Raw genomic sequence first — 23,599 nt, forward strand, 5'->3', positions numbered from 1 at the left:
CAAGAAAGCATGCCACCGACTCTAGCGATCAAAATCCACGCGAGCCCTACGCTTCGGTTCAAACAAAGGTCTCGAACGAAGCAAAACTGTTAAAACTATCGTTCGATGCCCCAAGAGCCCCACGTTAGGCGCCAGATGTGGAATTCTCACCCGTGCTCTTGGGACAAAGGAACGACAACACAGTAGTGCAAACAATCAAAAGGGCATTTATTGCACCTTTCATTGATCAATTGATGCCTGCTAGCCGAGTTGCTATCCACAAAACATGCCGATTGGCGCGCGACAAATCGTGGAAGTCCGACTCACCGCGACCGGATAACGAGCGAATATGTTCGCCCCATGCTGGACACCAACGTCTGGTCGTTTGCGCGTACGGTCACGCGAACGGTTGCCCGCTAGAACGAGGCCTCGCGAGACGGTCTCGCAGAAGCATGGATCGGCGCACGCATGGAACGTCCGCGCCGCTATGCGAATCCGAGCCAAAGAGGAAGAGCCTTCTCCTTTCCGCGCCCAAGTAACCCCGCTCTTAGGTGGCGTTAGCAGAGCCACACTCGCGCCATCTCTCGCCATGCGCTTCAACCACACCGACTGCCGCGGGCACCAAGCCACGCGGCGAAACCGGATTACAGGAGACGGAAACTATGTGGGAAAACAACATATCAGGGGACGCATTAGAGTCGCGCATCGCCACACCAGAGAGGACACAGATCTATTACTGCAGTTATTAACTAATATTCTGCTTACGTGCCAGTGTAAATCGTCAGCAGTGATGCAGTTGACAACATGCAGCCCCCTTTGTTTTATACTGCACTTCATTGAGAGCATGTACACAAAATTGTGTAAGTGTTATAATTGAATAAGCAGTGGTAGAACAAAGAATGTTGCTGAAGCCAATATTACGACAGGGGGGCTTGTTTTCATCACGGCAGCAACTGCTTTGCTTAGCAGCGTTTATGTACGCATAGCTCACCCTTCCCCACCTGATATTTCTTGTTCTACCATTGCTAATCATTTTAAGCCTCCATCTTCCTGTGAATCTCTCTTGTTGGATAAAGTGTCACAAGGTGTCACTGCCAGCATTGTTACTGCCATCCATGTGCACCGTAACCCATTATTTATGTAATTAGTAATAACTGTACGGACAAACTAACACTCTCTATTGTCAAGCTGTCTCAGTTGTCAGAGTCATGCTCGGCCTACGTTATCACTGTGATTGGCCAGTCATGGATGGAGAACGATACAATGGGAACATAACTGAACAGCAGGAACCCTTACACTACTCCAGTCCCTGAGGTTACTTTCATATATTATGTCTAGCTAGAGTGATGTATTGTGGTCCTGAAAACCTCACCATAATTTTTCTTTGCGAAGAGAGTGCTTAGTTGCCGAAATAATCGCAGTTGAAGCCTGTATGGTTCTTAAGGACAACAAGTCAGCAAAGAGAATCTGTGGAGATATGTCATCCATATTTTGGCGTAGCACAGTAGTCCTCCACTGTGCCCGTGATCTTGGGAGGGCATATCCTGCCACCTGGTGAGTGACAGAGGGCTACACATATAGGGAACAACAATCCCACGAATGTACAAATTAGTGTGAAGAGGCAGCATGAGTGAGTTCTTCTGTGATCTGTTTCAAATTGGCTCAAGTGAATTTTTGTGTCTTGTTCCAATGTGGTGTAATTACCTTTTTATTATTAGTGGCAGACTATTGTTTCCCAATTGTGAAGATGAGATAAGACATTGTCAGGAGCTGCTTCTGTATGCACGCGGCACTGGCACAAATCCTGTCTTGTATTTGTTTCATTTTCTTGTGCTGTTTTTGATAAATGTGATGTTGCGGATATCTTAGTACACTTATTTATCACTTTATCTTGACCTGATCTTTTCCTTTGGGCCTCCTCTCAAAGGAACCCTGACGTAAAACTTGACCTGAGGGGTCACGAAGACAACTGAAATCCATGACTTAGTAACTGACTTCTTTCTTTTTTAGTTTTGAGCAGTGTACCCTGCGGCATGCATGTGTGCTTAAATGAAAGCACAGAGGCCCCCCTCACATAACAATAGAAGTTATGGTTTGATATGTCTTATTTTCCATAAGCCAACACATTTAACTGTCAGTGTGACCACTTCATAGCTTGTAAGCTTGAAAAATAATTTTTACACATGATGTGGTTCAGCACCAAGGACCGAATGACCGAATACAACGAGATAGCCAAGGCTTTCCACCTGGCTCGCAGAACTCTCCTGCCCTCTTGTGCAGGGCTTAGTTGAGAGCAAGCCATTTTATTCAGACAGCGGAAAACGGGCTCACTCCCCAGCTTGTTGCTGATGCACAGAATGTATCCCAAGATGCACCCTACAGACAAGTGCAGAGTCTGCTGAAGGGAGATGGCCAGCTTCGCATACATGCTGTGGAATTGCATGAAGTACCAGGAAGAAGCCAAGTCCCCAAGTCTGGGAGGATCCCACCACGACTCAAAGCAGCCGCAGGGAGCGACAATCAAAATGAACAACTCTGGGCCGTCCAGCAGGTCATCGAGGCGCTGGCCCGGCAGGGACTCAGCGAGCCAGCAACGGCGAGCGGGGACCCAGGTCGTGCGACCGGTGTCCAGAAGACGACATAGGCCCCATCCGGAGCGTGCGCGCAAGCATGCATTTTACTACAGGCTCAAATAAACGTTTTACCAATCCAATCCAATTACACATGAGTTATTGCCTAGAGTACACTGAGTTTGGCCTTGAAGACTTTGCAGTCTTAAATGTATTTCATAATCTCATAAACATTTTTTCAAGTGTCAGCCCAATTACAGACTTAGTTTGCCATAAAGTTTGTATAGAAATTTCAAATGTTATTAATAGCTTGTGCGACTTCAAAAAGTTTGCATTATTGGGATTCGACTGTATGCAGTTGTCTCACCTCAAGAACTGGCCTGCCTATTTTTTTTTTTGTATTTGCCTATATGTATAGCTCATAGCAGTAGCTTACATTACTGTACAGCACATTTTGAAACTCTTGCGCAGAGTTCTGCTCCATGCCGAGTGAGACAGGCCCCTGCACCAACATGGAGGTGCGCTGGTTCTATGACAAGCAGGATGGCGTGTGTCGCGAGTTCTACTATGGTGGCTGCCTTGGCAATCGGAACCGCTTCCGGTCCCGTAGGGACTGTGAGGACCGCTGCTTCAGTTCTCAAGGTAGGTCGTCAGTGACGAGCTCCTTGACACAAGTGGAAAAGAAGTGTCTAGAAAATCTGAATGATCGTGGAAATGCTGTTGCATTCCTTGGCAAGCCATTCATTTGGAATTCCTGCATCCTGCTTTTTCACATGTGCAACCTGCTTAATAGCTTGACAAAACACCAGGTCCAAACTGTGGACCTGAGTTGTATGCAGTAATGCAAGGTATATACTGGCTTCCTTGGCAGATCTTATTATGACCTGCTCCTACTGATTCACCGATAAGTAATCAAGTCTACTGACTTTTCGTTCCATAGTAGAGATATGCTTATGTACCAAGGTTATAATAGTGCACTAAATGTCCAGAAAGCTTCCAATGTGCGTTGTTTAAAAGAATAAACTGTGAAGTTTCATTTCATCTGCACTCACATATTTATCCAAAGGGGCATTCGTTTTTTACATGTAGAGTGTACATAAAATTACGCCATTCGCCATCAGCGATGGTTCTCCCATAGTCACTAAAAATACTCTTGGGAACCTTCGTTTATCAATTGTTTTTTGACAGGCACCTGTGCCGATGACACCAGACACACATCTAAGCAAATGAAAAGCCTGTAAAAAGTAAAAATTCCAAGTAGTAAAAATGAAGGTACTGCCGAGTAATGTGGACTTGTAGGAAATTATGTAGTTGTTAGGAACGTTTACAGGGGACATAGCAGTTGCTTGGCAGGCACGAACTAAATGGCACAATGGCCTAGGTTTAGTAAGCCAGCCTCTGACTCAAGACTCGTGTTCCATTGACAATGCATCCATCTCATTTTCCTTTTGTTATTGTTCAAGTCTGAGCATTTCTGAGCATTTAATGCACACAGGCTTTATGGATATACGCACTGGTGTTTTGACATTTGTATTCTTCCAATCCTGAGCACTTTCTTGTGGGTGTTTCTTTAGGGGCAACACAGTGAGCCTGAACAGTACCGCCCACACCCCCATACATACAACAGTTATGTACTGCCCAGCCATGTATGCAAGCACTTGCGCTTATATGGGCTGGTTATGTTTTATTGGTCGTGTTGGGAAATAAATAATAATCTTTTTTTGCTGCAGAGCATCCACGTTTGAAAGAGTATGTTTCATCATCATCATCAGCCTGGTTACGCCCTCTGCAGGGCATAGGCCTCTCCCATACTTCTTCAACTACCCCGTTAATGTACTAATTGTGGCCATGTTGTCCCTGCAAACTTCTTAATCTCATCTGCCCACCTAACTTTCTGCTGCCTCCTGCTACACTTCCCTTCCCTTGGAATCCAGCCCGTAACCCTTAATGACCATCGGTTATCTTCCCTCCTCATTACATGTCCTGCCCATGCCCCATTTCTTTTTCTTGATTTCAACTAAGATGTCATTAACTCGCATTTGTTCCCTCACCCAATCTGCTCTTTTCTTATCCCTTAACGTTACACCTATCATTCTTCTTTCCATAGCTTGTTGCGTCGTCCTCAATTTAAGTAGAACCCTTTTCGTAAGCCTCCAGGTTTCTGCCCCGTACGTGAGTACTGGTAAGACACAGCTGGTTATACACTTTTCTCTTGAGGGATAATGGCAACCTGCTGTTCATGATCTGAGAATGCCTGCCAAACGCAGAAAGAGTATGTTTAGCTGCATACCAATTGATTTCTGGTGCTCTTCTCCCTTGCTTGCTGTCCTACTACTACACGCAGACCTGTGCATGCTGCCGAGAGTGCAAGGCCCGTGCAGTGGCACATTCACTCAGTGGTTCTACGATTCCGAGACAGACCGGTGCCATGAGTTCACGTACGGTGGTTGCCAGGGCAATGCCAACCGCTTCAACGACCGTGAAGCCTGTGAGAATCAGTGCCGCAAGAGGGTGCCAGTGCCTACAGAGCAACCCACGGAGCGCCCCACGCCCCTTGGTGAGTAGCACGAGTTATGGTTGTGAGGTGTCTGAAGAGGCCAGCTCTTTTATCAGTGGCATTCCAAGGGTACAAAGTGAAAACGAAGAAGAAGGGGGATCCTATTAGACCTTTAAGCATGAATGAAAGAAGTGTGGCAATCTGTAAAAAAAAAAAAAAAAAAGATCCGTAGTTTTTTTTATTTGTGCGAATTATTCATATGAGCTCGCAAAGCCCATCTCATTGAGCTTCGTTTGTTTTATAAGGAGCAACATCAATTACAAATTCATTTAACCTTCTTATTTAATCACAATAAAGCGAAGAACTACCTGAAGCCAACAGACAATGACAACAAGTAAAGCATAGAGAGAATTGCTTGTTTAATGGAAATGGAGAAATTATAACTAAAGGAAAAACTAATGTGCATGAAAAAAACAACTGGCTGCTGGTGGGATATGATCCCACGTTCTTGAATTACCTGTGTGAGGCTCTTACCGGTTGAGCTAGTGTGACGCCGTTTTCCTGTCCACTTTCTTGGGTATTTATGTTCGCATACTAGAGTTAACCCTGGGAGAGTTAGTTAGTGCCACCACTCACGGCCATGACTGGTTGTGCTGGCTTACTCATTTGCCATTTTCCTAGCCCGAAAATGATTCCCTCAGATGCGACACCCATGCTGTTATCCCCTCATGTGCCTGCTCCCTCCTTCAAAATCTCATAAGGGTGGAGGAAGTTTCCCTGAGGAGGATATTGGTGGGGTAGCCGTCACCCCTGCTGTCACCTTTCAAGAGAAAGGGCTTCTTCATGGACGACGCCACCTGCCCGAACTATACGAGCCTGGCACAAGACACCAATGTGTACCACCTGCTGTGGACTTGCCCAGGCACACAACATATTCGAGAGCCCTTGCTCAGATGGTATGGCCTCCACATTGACCTACATGCTGACTTCAATGTGTGGAGCCAAGGTGGCTGTAATTACAGAGCCTTGCTGGACTTCCTACACAATGTGGGGTTACATTCACATTTATAAGTATTTTTAAAGCTATGCTTTAAGGCAGCCTGCCTCTAACTAAAAGGAAAAAAAAGTATTGTGTTGAGATGTCAAATCAATCAATCAGTCAATCAAAATCAATTTATGTTCACAATGCATCTCTCCTTCTCTGTTCTGTAGATGTGTGCACACTCCCGAAACAGCCTGGACCATGCTACGGCTTGCTGACGATGTGGTACTTTGACACTGCGACTCGTGAGTGCCGCAGCTTTACCTACGGAGGCTGCGAGGGCAACGACAATCGCTTTGAGTCTCGGGAGCTCTGTGAACAACGCTGTGGCCGCCATGGCGCAGGGCCGGGTGAGACATCCTTTGCTGCCTTTTCATGGACTCTTTCAGAAGCGCTGCCCCGTATTCAGAAGTGCATCTTAATTTGAAGGCCATACTTGTCTTCATCTAAATCACAGCTGTCATGAACACACTGAAAGAAATGCAATGAGTATCTAGGGCACGTTCACCCCAGGTGTCCTTTAGATCAAGTCACGCATTGGCTTCAAGAAGCATTTCTGAATATGGAGGTTAGAGCAGGGCTGCTGAAGTGTCACAAGCACACAAGCGTGACAAGTGCTTAAGCGTCACAAGCATTCAAGCGTCACCACGATGCGTCACGGCAACATCAAGAATATTATGGGCAGCTGTTATGGCATTGTTTGTGTGCCCTGTTTTAGAAATTGAGTGAAAAAAAAAGGCAAATTTTGTTGACGAATATCGCTACAATAGTTGATATTATTCAAGCATCGTCAAGCGCTCTAACCTCCTGCCGTTGCAACATACAAACAACAACAAATACTGGCATTGCAACATGGACATAAAAGCAGCAATTGAAAAGTTTAGCAATGAACTTCAGTTAATTAGCAAATGGAGTGTGCAGTGAAGGAACAAATAGTGAGGAAAGCACCCTCACATTAGTTAAACCCTTCATTGAAGAAAACATTGTTTCCATTGAAGTAAATTACCTGGTATATATATGATAGTGTCTTTATTTTTAATCAATGTTAGCAGAAGCTTGAAATATCTTGCTTGCAGCCTCTAGCACGGTTCTACTTCTTGAGCTGGATTACCTAAAAAGCCGACATTATTTGCAAAAGAAATCTAAATGCATAATTGTCAAATTAATTTTTTTCAAATTAACTTAAACTAATCATACTTTACGGCACATATCGCAATTTACGAATTGCAGCAGATGAGTTCATAAGCGATATCTATTTGGAACAAATTCTTAAGATGACGTCAACTTCGAGGTATGCATTTTCAAACTTGTGATGAAATGCATATGGCATGCTTCAATGCATAAAAGGCATTTCAATAAAAAAGTAAATGGAACAACAGGGGCATTGATGCCACAAGTTTGATAGTGCTTATCTAAACTGGTTCAAAATTTGTTCCGAGTGGATGTGCCTTGTGAAACCACTGGCTTCAATTTGTAAGCGCAATATGTGTGCTAATGTAATCAGTTAAAAAGCTTATTAGTCAGATTTTGTTAATTAGTTGCATATTTTCTTTCTTCTTACAAGTAATGTCTGCCTCTTTGAGTAATCCAGCTCAGTGAGTAGATATGATTGATATTGCCACATCCCATTTCGCCATGCCACGAAGGCCATGAATGCAACTCTGAAGTAGCACAAGGGTAGAGAAACAAAGACGAAGAGGACGTCGCCGTGACTCTTCTGATAAAGTGCGTTTATTCGTGTTGCATGCCGGCTTTCTTGTCCCTCCTACCTTGTAACAATATGCCATAGGCAGTTTTTACAAATTCTGTTAACTTTAGAAGAAGTCCTTGACAGTTGCCAGTCTGACGACTGATACATCGCAGACAGCGAAACCTCTAGTTCTATAAGTCCTTTGGAAGTACTAGAGGTCTGTTTGCTGGATCGTGGCCTCGCTCGAACACAGCCGCAGTGACGGCTCCCATGGAGGCTCCATTACGGCACCACGACATCAGCTTTCACTGCTGCAGCTGTACAAACTTCTAGCTGGCCTACAGTGTGGAGCCAGTATAAGGCGGCAAAAGAAACAAAAAATTACGAATTTCTGTTTAAAAAAAACTGCATATACTAGTACCGTATTTACTCGCATAATGGTCGCACTGGCGTAATGATCGCACCCCTGAATTTTGTCGTAAAAATTCGCTCTTTTTTATTTCCCGTGTAATGATCGCACCCCGAACTTGCCGTAGCGATATGTCGTGTGCCAAGCCTAGCTAATCATGATCGCGCTATCCGTCGAATGCTACACGAACGACTCTTCAAGACAAACCAAGCGGTCTGCACGCACCAGCCATTCTCAAGCAGATGCCCCATTTCATTCCTTTCATCACTTTCCGCACTTCCATGTCAAAAAAAAGAAAGGCTACAACCAAACTCGCCTTTATTATGTGTAGGCTTTATAATAGCTATGAACAACAACAACAAAAAAGGCGTCTTTTGATTCTTCTCGTATGCACTCGTGGGCACGCAACAAATCACGAGTGGCAACGATAGCAGCCACATTTACACTGATACGTTAGAAGTGTACCGTATGCATACACCGATGCTTGTAACACGGCTAAGATATTCGCCCACCCTTAGCGGAAATGTGCCGTATTAGGATCATTACATTTTATAGCAAACTTGTGGCTTCTACACATGTAGCATAGCGCTTACACTTCATATCAACCACGCTGTTGCACGCTGGTTTTTGCCCCACAAAACCATTATGGAACTCCCCTTAACAGCTTTGCTATAAAACACCTGGTGTGTGCACGTGTGTGTGTGGTTGTTTAGCATGCAAAGCAAGTTTAATGACATATACGCCTCTTGCTCTGACTGGTCCGTCAAGCCCGTAACTGTCCTTTGTGTCTGTAGCATAGTGCCATTGCCTGAATGTAAGGTTTGACAGTCAAAGCACACTTGTCGACACTGGGTGAGAGTTACCATTGAAAGCGGCACTTGACTGCAGTACAAATTTGTTGTAGTCACAACTACACTTGGCTCCTTGTGATGTTTGTGTGTGCAATTTTTGTTGAAGAGCTCACAACCTTTTGTCGAACCCTTTGCTCATGTTTGTCTTGGTCTTCGTAGCCGTAGAACCACCCACCCGGCATCCCACTAAGCCTAGGCACGTTGGAAAAGGTAACACACTGCCGTACTAATATGCACTTGCATGCCTTCTCACTTGCACTGCTTGTTCCTTTACTTCGTAATAATAGATGTATTAAAAGTAATAAATGTAGTACATACTAATACCTGCGTTAGTGATTAGTAATATTTAGTGTACTTAATATTTTACCAAAGTGCATTGTAATGGTAATAACGCTAACTGGGTGAACATTGTTTCTACGCTGTCTTGTAGTGACAGCCCATTGGTCACTGCAGTACTTTGCATTCCTTCATGAGCATTCCTTTTGTAATCTGGAGAGATTTCATTCGGTGGTGGGAGGTATGCCTTAGATGAGACTAGCTGTTTAAGTTATACTATAGGGATAGCGTGGTATACATCACTTTACTTCTTAAAGCCTGGAAAGAAAAAGGGAGAGAGAAACTTTTGGCTAACCCTACAATTCCTACCTCCGCAATATAAACATAGTTAGCATATAGAGAAGATTATCATGCACTAGTTAAGGTATATGATGGGTAATTCTGCTCTGTTAATGCTACCAGGCAAAGGAGGGTTTAGTTAAGCTGCCATGGATGATAACCACATTAATTCTAGTCATATCAGCGTTCATTTAATTTTCAATTCACTTTCGAGTAGACGTTCTCCCTTATGTGTCTGCCACTTTTCTGGCTTTCTTTCTCTCTTACTGGCTGATGCTGTAGCTAGATGCTGTAGTCAGATGTATTCTTTCTAAAGAGACTGGTACTCAGCATAATGGCAATAATGTTTAAAAAGTTGAAGAATAATAAAGCACGTGGTAGTGTAGCACAGACAGTGCTAAACAAGGCAGCGGCAAAAGCTGCAGAAGCTGTGACTGAACTGTGCAGGCATATGCAAGAAAACGGTCGACCCCGGCGACTGCCGTGAGGCGCATGAACGGTGGTTCTACGACGCACAGACCGGCGTCTGCCTGCAATTCGTGTACACTGGCTGTGGAGGCAATAAGAACCGGTTCAAGTCGGCCGAAATCTGCATGGAGTTCTGCTTTGGGGTTACAAGTAGGTGGAGGCGGGCCCATCAAATGTTTCTTGCATGTAGATGTGAATGCGCTGCTCTGTTGCATGCTCGTACATGCGCTAATGCGAGCCGACTGCTGTTGCAATAACTGCGATGAGCAGGAAGTCACACATTCTGCATGGAGCTAATTGAAGAGGTGTGCGAAGTTTCAGAATATTATGGATGGTAATCTTAGAGTCTTAAAAGATGCTGCATTCGTGAATGCACCAGCTTTGTGGCACAGTGCGCCTCGTGGTTGCATCGGTACCACTGATGTAGTCACATCGGCTGTACCTGCCTTGTGCAGTAGTTTGACGGAGAGAGTTTGTGGCATCTGGGACAGATGCCAATGTTATGTTTTCTTGACAGGAAAAGCTGCCGTAAAGAAAGAAACTGCCTCCAGATAGTTTTCAATCTTGGGTTCATCTCATGTGAGCCATGGTGCTGTCTTGGAGTTGTCATCGCTTTTCTGCCGCTGTCATCATTATCAGCAACACATCGGCCTCATATCATAGTCATAGTTGCCATGCTGTTGATCTCATTGCTGTCATTGTAGTCTTCATTTTGTTGCCATTGTTGTCACCTTTGGCTGTCATTGTGATGCCATCATTTCATCAGTTGTTGTGCGTTGGTGTCACCTTCGTTGTCATATCCTTTGCTGTCATGTCATTGTCATCGCATTTGTCATTATCAAGGCAGCTTTGGCTGTTTTCAGTGGCACTCAAGGCTATCTTATGAGCAGCTGTGTACAAATTTTGTGATTAGCAGACATGGTGAGGGAGGCTTGCGCATGAGCATGCTTCCCATTGGTGCTGCTTTTTACACATTATGAAATGCACTGATAGGATGGGCAATAAAAACATGCTTTGGTCACTACCCTATGAGCCAGTTTTGAACCCTCACCCCTATGAGCCAGTTTTGTTGAGTTACTTGAAAACAATTCATTACCAAATTATATCATTACACTTGAGACTAGAAAGCTGGTGCTAGTTGAAAATTCAAATTTTCTTTTGACGAGTTTATGTTATGGAAGTAGTCAGGCATTTAAATGGAAACAGAGAGTCTTTCCTTTATTTTACCTGCATGTGGACATATATTAGAGTGCAAGAAAGCCTGTCAGTATGCTACGGAATACTGGAAAGCTCTTATGGGAAAACTGGAATAATCAGCTAAAAGTTTTCTTACAATGTAAGCACTAACGGGAAGATGAACCTTTGTAACCTTTATGAAACCTTTGTAACCTTTTGAAACCTTTATGTCCTGTCCTGTAAAAACAGGATAGGACATATATAGGCTGCTGAATATTGTCACGTGGTAGCGACGGTAAAGAAAGCAGCCAAACTGGGAAAGACTAAACTAGCGTTTTATTGGGCGAACTTGTGCCCTCAAAAAGAGGCTACGCTCAAAGAATGGCGACAGCGGCGAACACAGTCGGCGATCTGCGATAATCTCATCAGCGGGTCAAGCGCGTCGGCTTTTATACAGCAGTCTTCGAATGTTCCAGACTAATCGTTGGGACCCGCATGTCTTCCACAAAGTTCTACACCATTCGCGTCACGCGATGAAATCATATAACACAAGGTTCGGCGACAACAGACAGCTGATAGAAGCGTCAATAACATTCCAGAAACTTCAGATACATGCAGGCGCGTCCCGCGCTTTGCGATAACATTTGTTAGGCGGCGAAACGTGGTCGCTCGATAAAGATAGGCAAGTGCACATGTCAATATCAATTTAAAACAGCTATATTATTCAAATGTTCTATAACCGTAAGTTGCATGGAGATGCAGCTATAAAAAAAAAAGATGATTCTAGATGTTCTTTGTAAGCTTGAATGCCTTGAATAAGGGAATACATTTTATGTAACTGTAAGAGTAACAGATTTAACTGTGGGTAGAATTCAAAGCTGTCAACAAAACTGGGCCCACATGTCGTTTTATAACAGTTGTAAGAACTCTGTGCGCTTCTGTTGGCCGTCAACTCTCACTAATCATGGCTGGCACTCGCTCACTAGAGTTTGCAAACCGGCACACGAAGCTCGCAACTCTCGACCACATTCTGGCTCACGCAGTGTTTCTTAAACAATGCTGAGCTCCTTGCCCAGCAGAACCGCACCTTCAGGCACTGCTTTGATCTCTGTGCTTGCAGAGGATACCCCCGAATACGAAGTCAGTGAACCCGACTTGGACGACGGTAAACAGATGCCACCGTCTTCTCGGAAGCCCGAGGGATCGGACGAGGAGTTGGACCCACGTGTTAAGCCACCGATGGCGGTCACGCCGTTTCCGGCACCGTTCCCGTTGACACCAGTAGCTCCACCACAGACACCAGCACCGGAGTGCCTCCCGTCAAACTGCGAGGACCTGCAGTGTCCCCTTGGGAAGAACCAGACGGTGGACCACCGTGGTTGCGTCCAATGCCGCTGCAGCAACCCTTGCGAAGTAAGCATGACCCATTGTCGGCGTCATTGTCAGCAAATATGGCCTGCAGCTTCTGGGGAGAATGGGCCGAGAATGGGGCTGCAGAGGGGAGCAGAGAGAGAGCGAAAAAGAAAAAGGGGGACCCAGGGTGGCAGTGCTAGGAAAATAGTAAAAGAAAAATGAATAAGCCATTTGGTTGCAACTTTATTATGACTGACAATTGTTAAGGGGCTACTAAAGGGAGATCTGAAGTGTAGCTAATTTAGCTAATCATACTTCTGGGCAATATCAGAAAGATAAGCCTTGGCACAAGCAGGAGTTTGGAAAGCCGGTAGAGGTGCAGAAACGAAAGACAAACGCCCGCCAAGAAATATAAGATCAAGAAGCGCAAAAATGAACAGTGAGAGTGAAATGCCTGGCAAAAGTCACCAAGGTGCGAGTAATTCGGTATCATGCATATGTAAATTACCTTACAATCGAATGCTTTTATAATGACGCACTTGGGACCTCGTAAATCCTTCGTTATACAGGTTACTTAATTGTGAAGGTCGCGCACCATATCGTACTCAATCGAGCAGGCTCAGCACATTTAATAAAGGAAGACCTTTACTTAGCATAAATTCAAGAGACACTTTGTAAAAAAATACAGTCAGTAATCTTTTTCTGCACATTTCGTGCAAAGAAATTTGCAGCCGAAGACAATTTTATGGCATTGAGCTTCGCAACATGCTGTGTGGTGAAACCTGGGAGTGCTGGAAGGTACAGCTGCAGGCCATTGAAAGCTGCTTATTACCAGTGTTGGTTTCCGTGGATACAGTTTCTATAGCTTGCTGTTGCAGAGGGTGAGCGCAAGGACTTGCTGTTATTTTTTTTTAGTTATTAATCCCCCCCCCCCTTATACAGCCCGCAGAATTATCGTCTAGGAGATCTGTTTTAGTTACTACGAGGGAATCGGTCACTGGACGCTGGATTTGGACACTGCCTGTAACGTTTTCCTTCTTTTCTTTATGGGGAAAGGGCGAAGGAGGGTTAGCACTAAAGCTACTGCAGAGACCACACCTTCGTGCGCTGTGTTTGTTTTGGTGTCAACCAGCGCTTACCACGCACACTGCAGCTTGGCGGCGGCAGTGGAGGGTAGTGGTGGCACCACTATGTGCATCAGACTTCCAAATTCTTTCCTTGTACTGGCAAGTTCCTGACTTCCCAATTCTTTCCTTGTACTGGCAAGTTCCTTGTACTGGTCCTTGCTGAAGTGCATTCACAATACAGATGAAAGATGGGAATTCGTCAGGACAAACAGAATCCTTTGCATGCGCTCGCACCTTTCTCTCCTGTGGGATTGCCCAAGAATGGGCACATACTGTGATCATTTATGCATTGCTAAAGTTATCTGTTCGGGCACATACCCAGGGGAACACGCCCAGTCACTCAAGTAGTCTACAAGGCCAGAAAGCATCGAGCAGCAAGCATGCTACTCGGTGACATGTTGTCTGCTTGGTGAGACATTGCATGCCCATAGTGGTCCAAGTTTACTCTCCTGCAGGTTTTTATTGTGTGACATCGGCCAAAGTCCATCCAAAGTGGGTGAAGTAGCTAAAGAAAGCTGTCACTATCAAACAGCAGAAAAGGCAAACAGGTATGAGCAAAAGTTAAAACTTATGTTCAGTTTTTCGAGTACGTACATAAGGCACATTGGTTCGGAAGAGCAAACTCTTTTTTCACAGGCAAAGCCATTGGAAGTTTGGCTCTGTCACTGAGTTTTCCAACGCTGAATGCTTTTGAGATTTCTGCTACGGTGGTACTCTAAGGTGGCCGTGGCTTTGAAGCATGGTTTGCACCTGTATCCATTTACAGTGCGTAACTAGACTAGAACTTCTTCTATTGATTAGATCATTCCTGTATGCTTGCCAAAATCACTACCTTGTTTGAATGTCTCAGTAAAGAGCAGTGGGTGATTCTTTGTGAAAGTGTCTGTTATGAATGGATTGACTGTAAAACCAGCTGCACTGAAGGTCCTGTCTTAAACCCTCAGCTGTGCTAAGCATTGTCAGATTGTGTTGTAAGGAACTTTTCAGAACAGGTTTCTAAGTTCCCTTTAGGTCTGCTTTAAAAATAGTCTACATTGAAGCATCATGTGACAATTATCAAAGAGCCAGGCTTTGTGTATGAGTCAAGAATGACGACCGTAACGTTAGGTGTTTGCATTTTTTTTTCAGACCTTTTCGTGCCACGAAGAAGAGCTTTGCAGGATTGAGGCATACCGAAGTGCCGATGGCAGCGCCAACTATCGTCCGGTGTGTCGCCTTGGTGAGCATTTGCCAAGCCTTTCATTGTGGTTTTGCTTTGCATGCCTGGCGCTTTGTATGTGTACTTTGAACTGCCCCATGGCAGTCCTCTGAACCAATGTGTTGCATAGCTTGGTTTTCAATTGTTTCACCTTGAGGAAACAGGAGTCATGGAACATGGCAAAATTAAAAGCAAATCACCTGACATAGGCACTCTAGGTGGCAGTGTCACTTGCCGCAGAAATCATGTGCCATAATACTGTCGTAAAGCATTCCGTAGAGGTAATGTGAAATGCTCCAGTAGCAGTGGTTCTCTGCTTCAAAAACAGGGCTTCCTGTGAAGTTTGTCGTTGCAAATTTTGACTCATAAATGTTGTTTTATATTTTAGGAAGTATATAACAGTGAGCTGTGTTTTCTTCCACAAGCGTGTAAAGGAGTTAAGTCGGCATCAGTACAACCATAATTCAGTAAACCTCAGTTTCATTGCAAAATACAGGACGACACAATGTAGAGTTTGCCAAGTGCACACGCTATTCCTGTGAAGGTACCACTGTGTGTTGACTATGCCCGTCACGACAAGGTGTGTGCATTGCCATATAATAATAAAATTTGCACGTTATGTGTTACTATTTTCATAAATTACAGCTGAATGAGACCAGCAAGACAAGTTGGAAATTCAGTCATTGAAGCGCTATGACATTGGTTGCTAAAAGTGTTCTGCTGATCCACTTTTGTGTACGGTACATTGCTGTTACGTTGAACAGTGAACAAGTTAATGCCTGGTGTCCTGTGTTTCTTCACCATTTCTTGCTGTGAATGTGACATGGCATTTTTGGGCTGTCATTTCTTTTTTTCTGTTTGCATTCAGTGCAGCTCAAGTTCTATTAACTCTAAAAAATCATCACTGGCAAGTGTAACAGTCCCCTGGTTACTTGTTTCTATAAAACAATTCTGGCTTCAATGCTCAGGAGGTGGATGCCTCATGACGTCATGATACACTGGCTCGCTCTTCCTGCAATTGCTGCAGCTGCTACACACGAGCGTAACCACAAGATATCCATGCAGCAATCTTGCTTATATTTTTTATGAGTGATGTTATCACCACCTCTTCTTACTGCTACATGAAATAAGCAAATTGGGCTGTCCCATGACATCGTGATAATGCAGATGGTGCAATTTTGAGACCAACTTTAGCGTAAAACTAAAATATGCAACATTTTTAAACCTTGATACTTGCTAAGTGTCATCATTTTACGTGTGAGAAGCGTGCTGTAGGATTTCTACAACTTCAAGAACAAACAGTATGATATTTTATACTAATGAATCACATAAAAAGAATGGTAAAACTGCGCTTTCTGCACACTAAACGAAAATTCCAAAGACCATCACAATAGCAATTCAGAAAGAATGCGGAAAGGAACAGAATTCTGCAAAGTTGTAAAAGAACGCTGGCACAATTGTTGCAGTATATTGCGTTTTTCTGCTTTAGCTCGAGACGACACTTTTGACATGTGTAAGTTCACTGCAACAAGAGTTTTTCTTATTGAACAGTGAACAAGCCTGGCCACTGCCCCGTAGCCGAAGTCGAGGCACAACCTGCAGCCGTGGTCCGAGCCGACTGCCGAGATGTTTGCCGAGTGGACGCCGACTGTCCCGATGTCCGCAAGTGCTGCTACAATGGCTGCGCTCACGTGTGTGTCCAGGCTGTCGTTACTGGTGGGGCTTAGCAATCTTTGTTTCCTTGCTTTAAGAATTTTGAATTTCTTGTATCACACTGGTTGTGTGCTACACACAAATGTTTGAAATTTTGAGTACGAATTGAATACAGTCCCTGCTAGTCAAATCATACTTGATTTGAAAATTCGCTATTCGAAGTTGTCTTATATTTTTTCTTCTAATATGCAAAGAAGAAAAGCACTTATAGAGATCTCGAAGATACTAGAACAACATTTGTGAGGACTGTTCTGAATGATTCCGGGGCAGAATAGCTGGAGTTGTTGCATAGGGGCACCAGTTTCTGAGCGACCGCACAGCACAGATAACTTGTGGTGAATAATTTATAGTCACTCAATAAGAATATGGCTCGCATTTAGGCAGCCTGTATGCGAATTTCTCCCAGCTTGTTAGTACAGGCGAACCTCAATATAAAAACACGGATATAACGAATTTTTGGATATAACAAAACGAATATAAAAAAACTTTATCGCCATTACCAGTGTTAGCAGATTGGTGCCTATAATGAATATCAGATATAACGAAGGTGTTTTTGTGTCCGATATGAGTGTTATAACGAGGTTCAACTCTATTTGGTCAGTCTCACCATGTTATGGTATGGTATTAATAACCTTATTTAGGTCCTGAGGGATCAGTCTGGGACTGATGCGGGCCGCTCCCACGTCAGTACAGAGAGGCCGAGCCCCTCTGCCATCACACGGGCCCTCTGGACAGCCCTGAGTTGGTCCGCCAGCACTTCAGTCTCACCATGTTTGCATCCCTTTAAAACAATACATAATGATGTAGTATGTAACTACTCTCCTTCAGTGAACACAACACTCCAAGTGGATCTAGCAACATGCTGTTCCCTTGTTTCATTACTGTCATTGTCACGGTACTCCATATAGTAATTTCAGCCAGTTGCTTATCATTTAAAACTTCCTCAGTTGTCCGGATGTGTAATAGTTAAGGATATTACATGCATGTGTGTGTACATGTAAGGCTGATTCCTTCTTTTGCCAAACAGACTCCACGCAAACTTCGTATTTCATGTGGCTTTGGAAATGAAAAAAAAAGTATTTGTATTTGATTTGATTTAGAAATTTCACTATTTGAACACTTCCGTTGTATACTGAATGTTGTGTAATAAGGGAGCCTAGTATAACTAGACTGTCTGGCTAAGCCACTGCCTGGTTTACGTTCTGATTTTGTGCAGAGGAGGCGTAGTGCTGAGCATCTTCTTGACAACCTCTTGAAGCGACTGGTATTGGGGAGGGGTTCGCGAGCATCCCTTCACGAGCTAGAAGAGGTAGTGCAGGGAACAAAATAACCTTTAATAAACTTACAGGTAACTCTATAGCATTAGAGCCCACAGTTAAATGTGAACCGTGCACAAGAGAACAGATAAAAAAAAACTGACATAACGACGACACATGCTCACGAGCTGCCCCTGGCCCCGGTGGGGTTCAAGGGGGCACGCACACTTCCAGCAGGGGGTCTGAAGCAGTCTTCCCGCTGAACAGTTTCGCTGCTTTCATATGAAGCCTTGATTGCCACGCTTTCTTTTAGTGTGTGTACGTACTGTCACATGAGGGGTCCTTTTCCAACAATGCAACTGCTGCATTACACATGCTCGTAGGCACAGTATCATCGTGCAGTGGCATTTATAATGTGATCGTTTCAATCAGCAGCTGACATTGAGTTGGCTATCCCGACAGTCTCTAATAAACCCAGAGCACACATCATCCACGGTGGTCCAGAATTGATGAAGTAATTGCCGCAGCGAAGGCGCCGTCTGTCACTGGTTTGCTGTGACAATGACGGACGACAGTCTAGGATCACCTAAGGTGACATGTATCTCCAGCTTTTCATTTTAATTCCAGGTAGGGGCTAAAAAAAACATGTTCTTTCAAAAGAGTAACCTTGTTCATGGGGGGGGGGAAGAGATAATTTAAAGTCTAAACTTAGCTCTTTAACCCCTAAGTCCAAGATTATATTGGCACAGTTTGGACTAAAATTGTCAAGGATGGAGTCCTGCCGATCACATGAGTTGTAGTGATCGTGACGAACAGGCATTCCTGAAACTTGTCAACTTGTATCAGGTAGTGCATTTGAGCATGGTTTGACCACTGAAGCTTTTAGTTTCGTGGTTTACATTTCTTTTATCATCATGTGTCCGGGCAACTATGCAGACTACTTCCATTAATTTAAAATCAGCTATTCCGAACCACCTTTTGATTCAGCTGTCTTCAAAAGTTTCGAAAGGCGGATATGTTGGGCATATTTTTTTCATTTCATATGTTAAATAATTTCAATCAGTCCTGCATGTTTTATAGAGTGGAATAATATAGAGCAGAAGCAAAATGCATTTAGTAGTAATTATGTTTCTCCCCATAGAAAAGCCTCTCTTTCAAAGTATAGGAAGTTAAAGTCATCATAATAAGCAAACACTTTCTTTTGCAGAAAGTACCACCTCACACGTGTCCACAACGACGCAGACTCCAATTCTAACTCCTGAGCCAACAAATGAAGGTAAAACACTTACTGATTTTTAGTACCTCTGCCTACTCCCACCAAAAAAGAAGCAACTTTGCCTTTGTAAATAAAAAAAAAAGAAAAGAGAGAAAGACTGCATAAATGGGTCTAGGATTAGTGAGCACAACATTTTTAACGATAGGGTTCATTGTGGCATGAGCTTAGATTCTGATCTAGGGTATTACGACGAACACAGATTCATGAGTCGGTTAATCCAATCCAGAATAATCAAACTTTGGTTTCTTGCAGACCTGTCACCGCCCGTGCACCGTCCGGCAGAAATGGCAGCACACGCAAAGCCTGAGGTGACAGCCAACGCCGGCTCTGACGTGACACTGTCGTGCCTCGACCGGCCGTTCCTGATAGTGTCTGTCACGTGGACCTTCCGTGATGAGTCGGTTGAGAGCAATGAGGGGCGCTTCAAGATCTTGGTTGATGGCTCGTTGCACATCTCCCAGCTGACGGGCGACGACGCAGGCCCCTACCGGTGCACTGCCGATGACGGGCGCCAGAAGGTGTCACATGTCACCAACCTTGTTGTGTTCGGTGAGTTAAGGAGAAGGTATCCATAATGCATTCTTCCTTTCTTTTCCTCGCCAGCAAACTTCAGCACACTTAACCTTGAGGCAGCAGGGCTTGTCATTAAGCTACGTCGACGCACTCCTGACATTGCAAATCTGTTTGATTGCAAATTAGTGCAGACTCTTGCATGCAGACTCATGCAATGTGGGCACCATCAGTTTACACACAGTCTACAACAAATAAAGACATGGTAACCTAAGTGCGCGGCTTTAGGGAACTTTGAGTGCTTTGTGATCATGCCAATGAACTTATCTATGAATGATAGCTTAAGGGAAAACATGTGAGGCTTTGTGTACTGCTCTCATAGTTCTGATAGTACTCGAAAGCATGTATGCTTCATGACAGTGAAGAGTGTACTGAAGCCAGTGTGCAGCTCACGTTGTCACGTTTAATTTGATACTGGCAGTGTGGCCTTCTTTGTATCCGAGCTATTCGAGGCCTCATTGCTTGTGCCATCATTAGTTCTTGTGGTGTAAGTCTCACGGCACTGTCACGACACTTACTTTTCAGAGGGTAAACAACGAGATTTGTCTCTCTAGTTGGAAACTCTGAGAATGCAATGGTTGTCTTGAGTCTTGCAAGGTGAAGTCCGCATAGTTAGGCGTAGCTGAAAGAAAATTTCGAAAAAAAAGAAGAAATGCTGAGCGGCAAAGCCAGTTCTGCATGAGGATTAATTTGATTCATCTACTGCATTGCCTATGTAGTGGTACTACATAGCGTTTGGATGCTGAGCACGTTTAAGTCATTGTTTTGATTTCAAGCTCTGGTATGCTGCACTACTACAAAGGAGGGGCATGGGCGAATGCAGAAACAGTTGGGATTTTTGTCCCAAATCCACACTCTGTTTTGTATGGTGAAAAGGACCCCAGATGGTACATCACTTAATCTAGAGACCCCCCCCCCCCTCTCTTACTGTGGCATGTCTCCCATAGCCAGAGTGTGAATTTAGGACAAAACTTCATTGGTCAGTCAGGCGTCTGTATTTGGGCATGGTCATTTGGGATGCCAGCTGCTACAAATACTACATCAAAGGAAAGTATAGTACTTTATATGACTTGGTGCTCATTATGTTACATTGCCTTCGTTTAAAGTTCACCCGACTGCATGCCCAGGTATTAACACTGAGTGCATGCAAATCTGTACATTTTGGTTGCGCATGGTTCTGTGTATGTGACTATCAGTGTTAAAGCATTACCATCTTTTTTTAGAGCACAGGATGTTGCTATTTGTAGCTTCAAATTTAGTCGACATTTCTAGTTTAATAACACTGTTTAAAGGGGCAAGAATGTTTGGTGTACGATAACTGTCAGCAAGAGGAAGTCTCAAAGTAAGGCTATCACGAGGACCTCCTATCGGTACTGCTTTAGTTTATTACATAACAAGACAGGTGAATAACTTAGCAGCAGGCGTACAAGGGATTAGAAAGGCATAATAACTGAAAATAAGCAGTATATAAACAAAACTAGTACAATTACACAGTTTCAAACATTGTAATGTACAAGATATACACAAATTGAGAGAGGAGGAACGAAACAAAAAAAGAAAGAGCTCAGTATATATATATATATATATATATATATATATACAACTACAGTACAAGAGAGCAGCAGGCAGCGTGTCTCAACCAGAGCAGCTCAAGCAAACTCGAGCTCGCACCTCCCGCAAGACTGGCACTGGGTCCGCAGCGCCAGGCATTCATATTCATTCCTCTTCACTACAATCGCCCCCAATAGGAAAAGGAGCCATCCTGGCGACTCATGGTGAACACAGAATCATGGGGTCGTAATACGGCTTCAGGCATTGTACGTGGATGGTTTCACGACCACGACAGCGTTGGTTCGTAGGTGGCGTGACAGGCCCGACAATATAGTTCACAGGTGATGTCTGCGTGACAAAACAGTAGGGTCCTTGATATTTGGACACAAACTGGGATGAGAGTACAACAGGAATGGCGGGAACCCAAAGCCACACAAGGGAGTCCAGAAGAAAATGACAATGTGGCTGATCATCGTCACGTCGAGACTTTTGTTGCCATTGGTGGACGGCTGTAAAGGAATGGGCGAGCTGACGGCATTCCTCTGCACGGCGGGCCGCTTCAGAGATGGGTGTACATTCGGATGAGTTGGGTCTGTACGGAAGAATGGTGTCGAGGGTAGCTGAAGGTTCGCGGCCATACAAGAGGAAGAATGGGGAGAAGTTTGTGGTTGCCTGTGGTGCAGTGTTGTAGGCGAACGTGATGAATGGCAAAATGAGGTCCCAATCAGTGTGATCAGAGGCGACGTATTTGGAGAGCATGTCGCCAAGGGTGCGGTTAAATCTTTCCATCAGACCATTAGTTTGAGGATGGCAGATGGTGGTGGTGCGATGAATGATGCGACATTCAGCAAGGAGCGCGTTTACGACTTCGGAGAGGAAGACACGTCCTCTATCACTCAAAAGTTTGCGAGGCGCACCGTGATGTAGAATAAAGTTTTTCGGGAGGAAGGATGCAATATCACGATCGGTGGCAGCAGACAGAGCGACTGTTTCTGCGTATCGCGTCAAATGGTCGATGGCGACGTCTATGGAGCGGTTTCTGGAAGCCGAGCTCGGGAGGGGTCCATAGAGGTCAATGCCAATGCGATCGAAGCGCCTTGCAGGACATGAGATTGGCTGGAGCGGACCAGAGATGCTGTGAGCAGGAACCTTGCAGCGTTGGCACTGAGGGCACGATCGAATGTACTTGCACACAAAGGTGTACATGCCACGCCAATAATACCTGGAGCGAAGCTGGGTGTACGTCTTAAAGACACCCGCATGTGCACACTGTAGGTCAGTATGGAAGGCAGAACATACTTCACCACGAAGATGTCGAGGTATGATCAGCAACCACTTGTGGACGTCAGAGACGTAATTCTGGCGATAGAGAAGTCCATCCCGAATTTTGAAGTGAGATGCTTGGTGGCGCAAAGCTCAAAAAGGTGAAGGAACAGTCGACGGGTTTGAAAGGAAGCGGATGAGTACTAATCCAGGCATCCTTGCGTTGCTCCGAAGCCATGTCGCAGCCTGCAGGGAATGAAAGTACTTGGTCAACGGCAGCAAGGCAGGCATCGCTTTCAGTTGACACGGGCGAACGAGAAAGCACGTCGGCATCCGTATGGCGGCCGCCAAAGCTGTAGACAACGCACACGTTGAAATCTTGCAACCGCAAAGCCCAGCGAGCTAATCGACCTGAGAGGTCCTTCAACGTGGACAGCCAACAAAGTGCATGGTGGTCTGTAATCACGTCGAAGGGGCGGCCATAGATGTAGGGCCGAAATTTACCAAGTGCCCAGATTATGGCCAAACATTCCTTCTCCGTAACGGAATAATTCTTCTCGGCTTTGGTGAGGGCGCGGCTTATGTATGAAACGACATACTCGTATCCAGATTTGCACTGCGCGAGCACAGCGCCGAGTCCAACACCGCTGGCGTCGGTGTGCACTTCGTTCGGAGCTGTCGGGTTGAATTGACGCAATATAGGCGGCGAGGTCAGTAGACGGCGCAACCCTTGGAAGGCATTGTCACAAGCGGAGGACGAGGCGCAGTCGTTCAAGTCGCTCCGTAGAAGCTGATTCAAGGGAGCAGGGATGGATTCAAAATTCCGAATGAAGCGGAAAAAGTAAGAACACAGGCCAAGGAAGCTGCGAAGTTCTCTTACGGAGGAAGGTTTGGGAAAATCAACAACTGCACGGAGCTTGGCGGCGTCAGGAAAAATTCCGTGTTTATACATGGCCAAGGATGGTGAGCTGACATGCGCCAAAGTGGCATTTCTT

At 44.7% G+C, this 23,599-nt stretch overlaps 1 protein-coding gene across 4 annotated transcripts in view; it reads left to right on the forward strand.

Moving 5' to 3' along the window:
* Window positions 1-23,599, forward strand: part of Ppn (proteoglycan-like sulfated glycoprotein papilin) — a 209,006-nt gene that overhangs the window by 169,697 nt on the left and 15,710 nt on the right. For 3 of the 4 annotated variants that reach the window (XM_075699305.1, XM_075699304.1, XM_075699307.1), the window contains exons 30-39: window positions 3,021-3,191; window positions 4,894-5,106; window positions 6,259-6,438; window positions 9,198-9,248; window positions 10,101-10,271; window positions 12,418-12,710; window positions 14,906-14,996; window positions 16,527-16,691; window positions 19,152-19,220; window positions 19,473-19,769. In XM_075699305.1, the coding sequence (XP_075555420.1) occupies window positions 3,021-3,191; window positions 4,894-5,106; window positions 6,259-6,438; window positions 9,198-9,248; window positions 10,101-10,271; window positions 12,418-12,710; window positions 14,906-14,996; window positions 16,527-16,691; window positions 19,152-19,220; window positions 19,473-19,769 (1,701 nt within the window). The remainder of the gene's footprint in view (window positions 1-3,020; window positions 3,192-4,893; window positions 5,107-6,258; window positions 6,439-9,197; window positions 9,249-10,100; window positions 10,272-12,417; window positions 12,711-14,905; window positions 14,997-16,526; window positions 16,692-19,151; window positions 19,221-19,472; window positions 19,770-23,599) is intronic. The other variant, XM_075699306.1, reaches the window with a different exon arrangement.

Source organism: Dermacentor variabilis, chromosome 7 (assembly GCF_050947875.1).
Source record: "Dermacentor variabilis isolate Ectoservices chromosome 7, ASM5094787v1, whole genome shotgun sequence".
Taxonomy (NCBI): Eukaryota; Metazoa; Arthropoda; class Arachnida; order Ixodida; family Ixodidae; genus Dermacentor; species Dermacentor variabilis.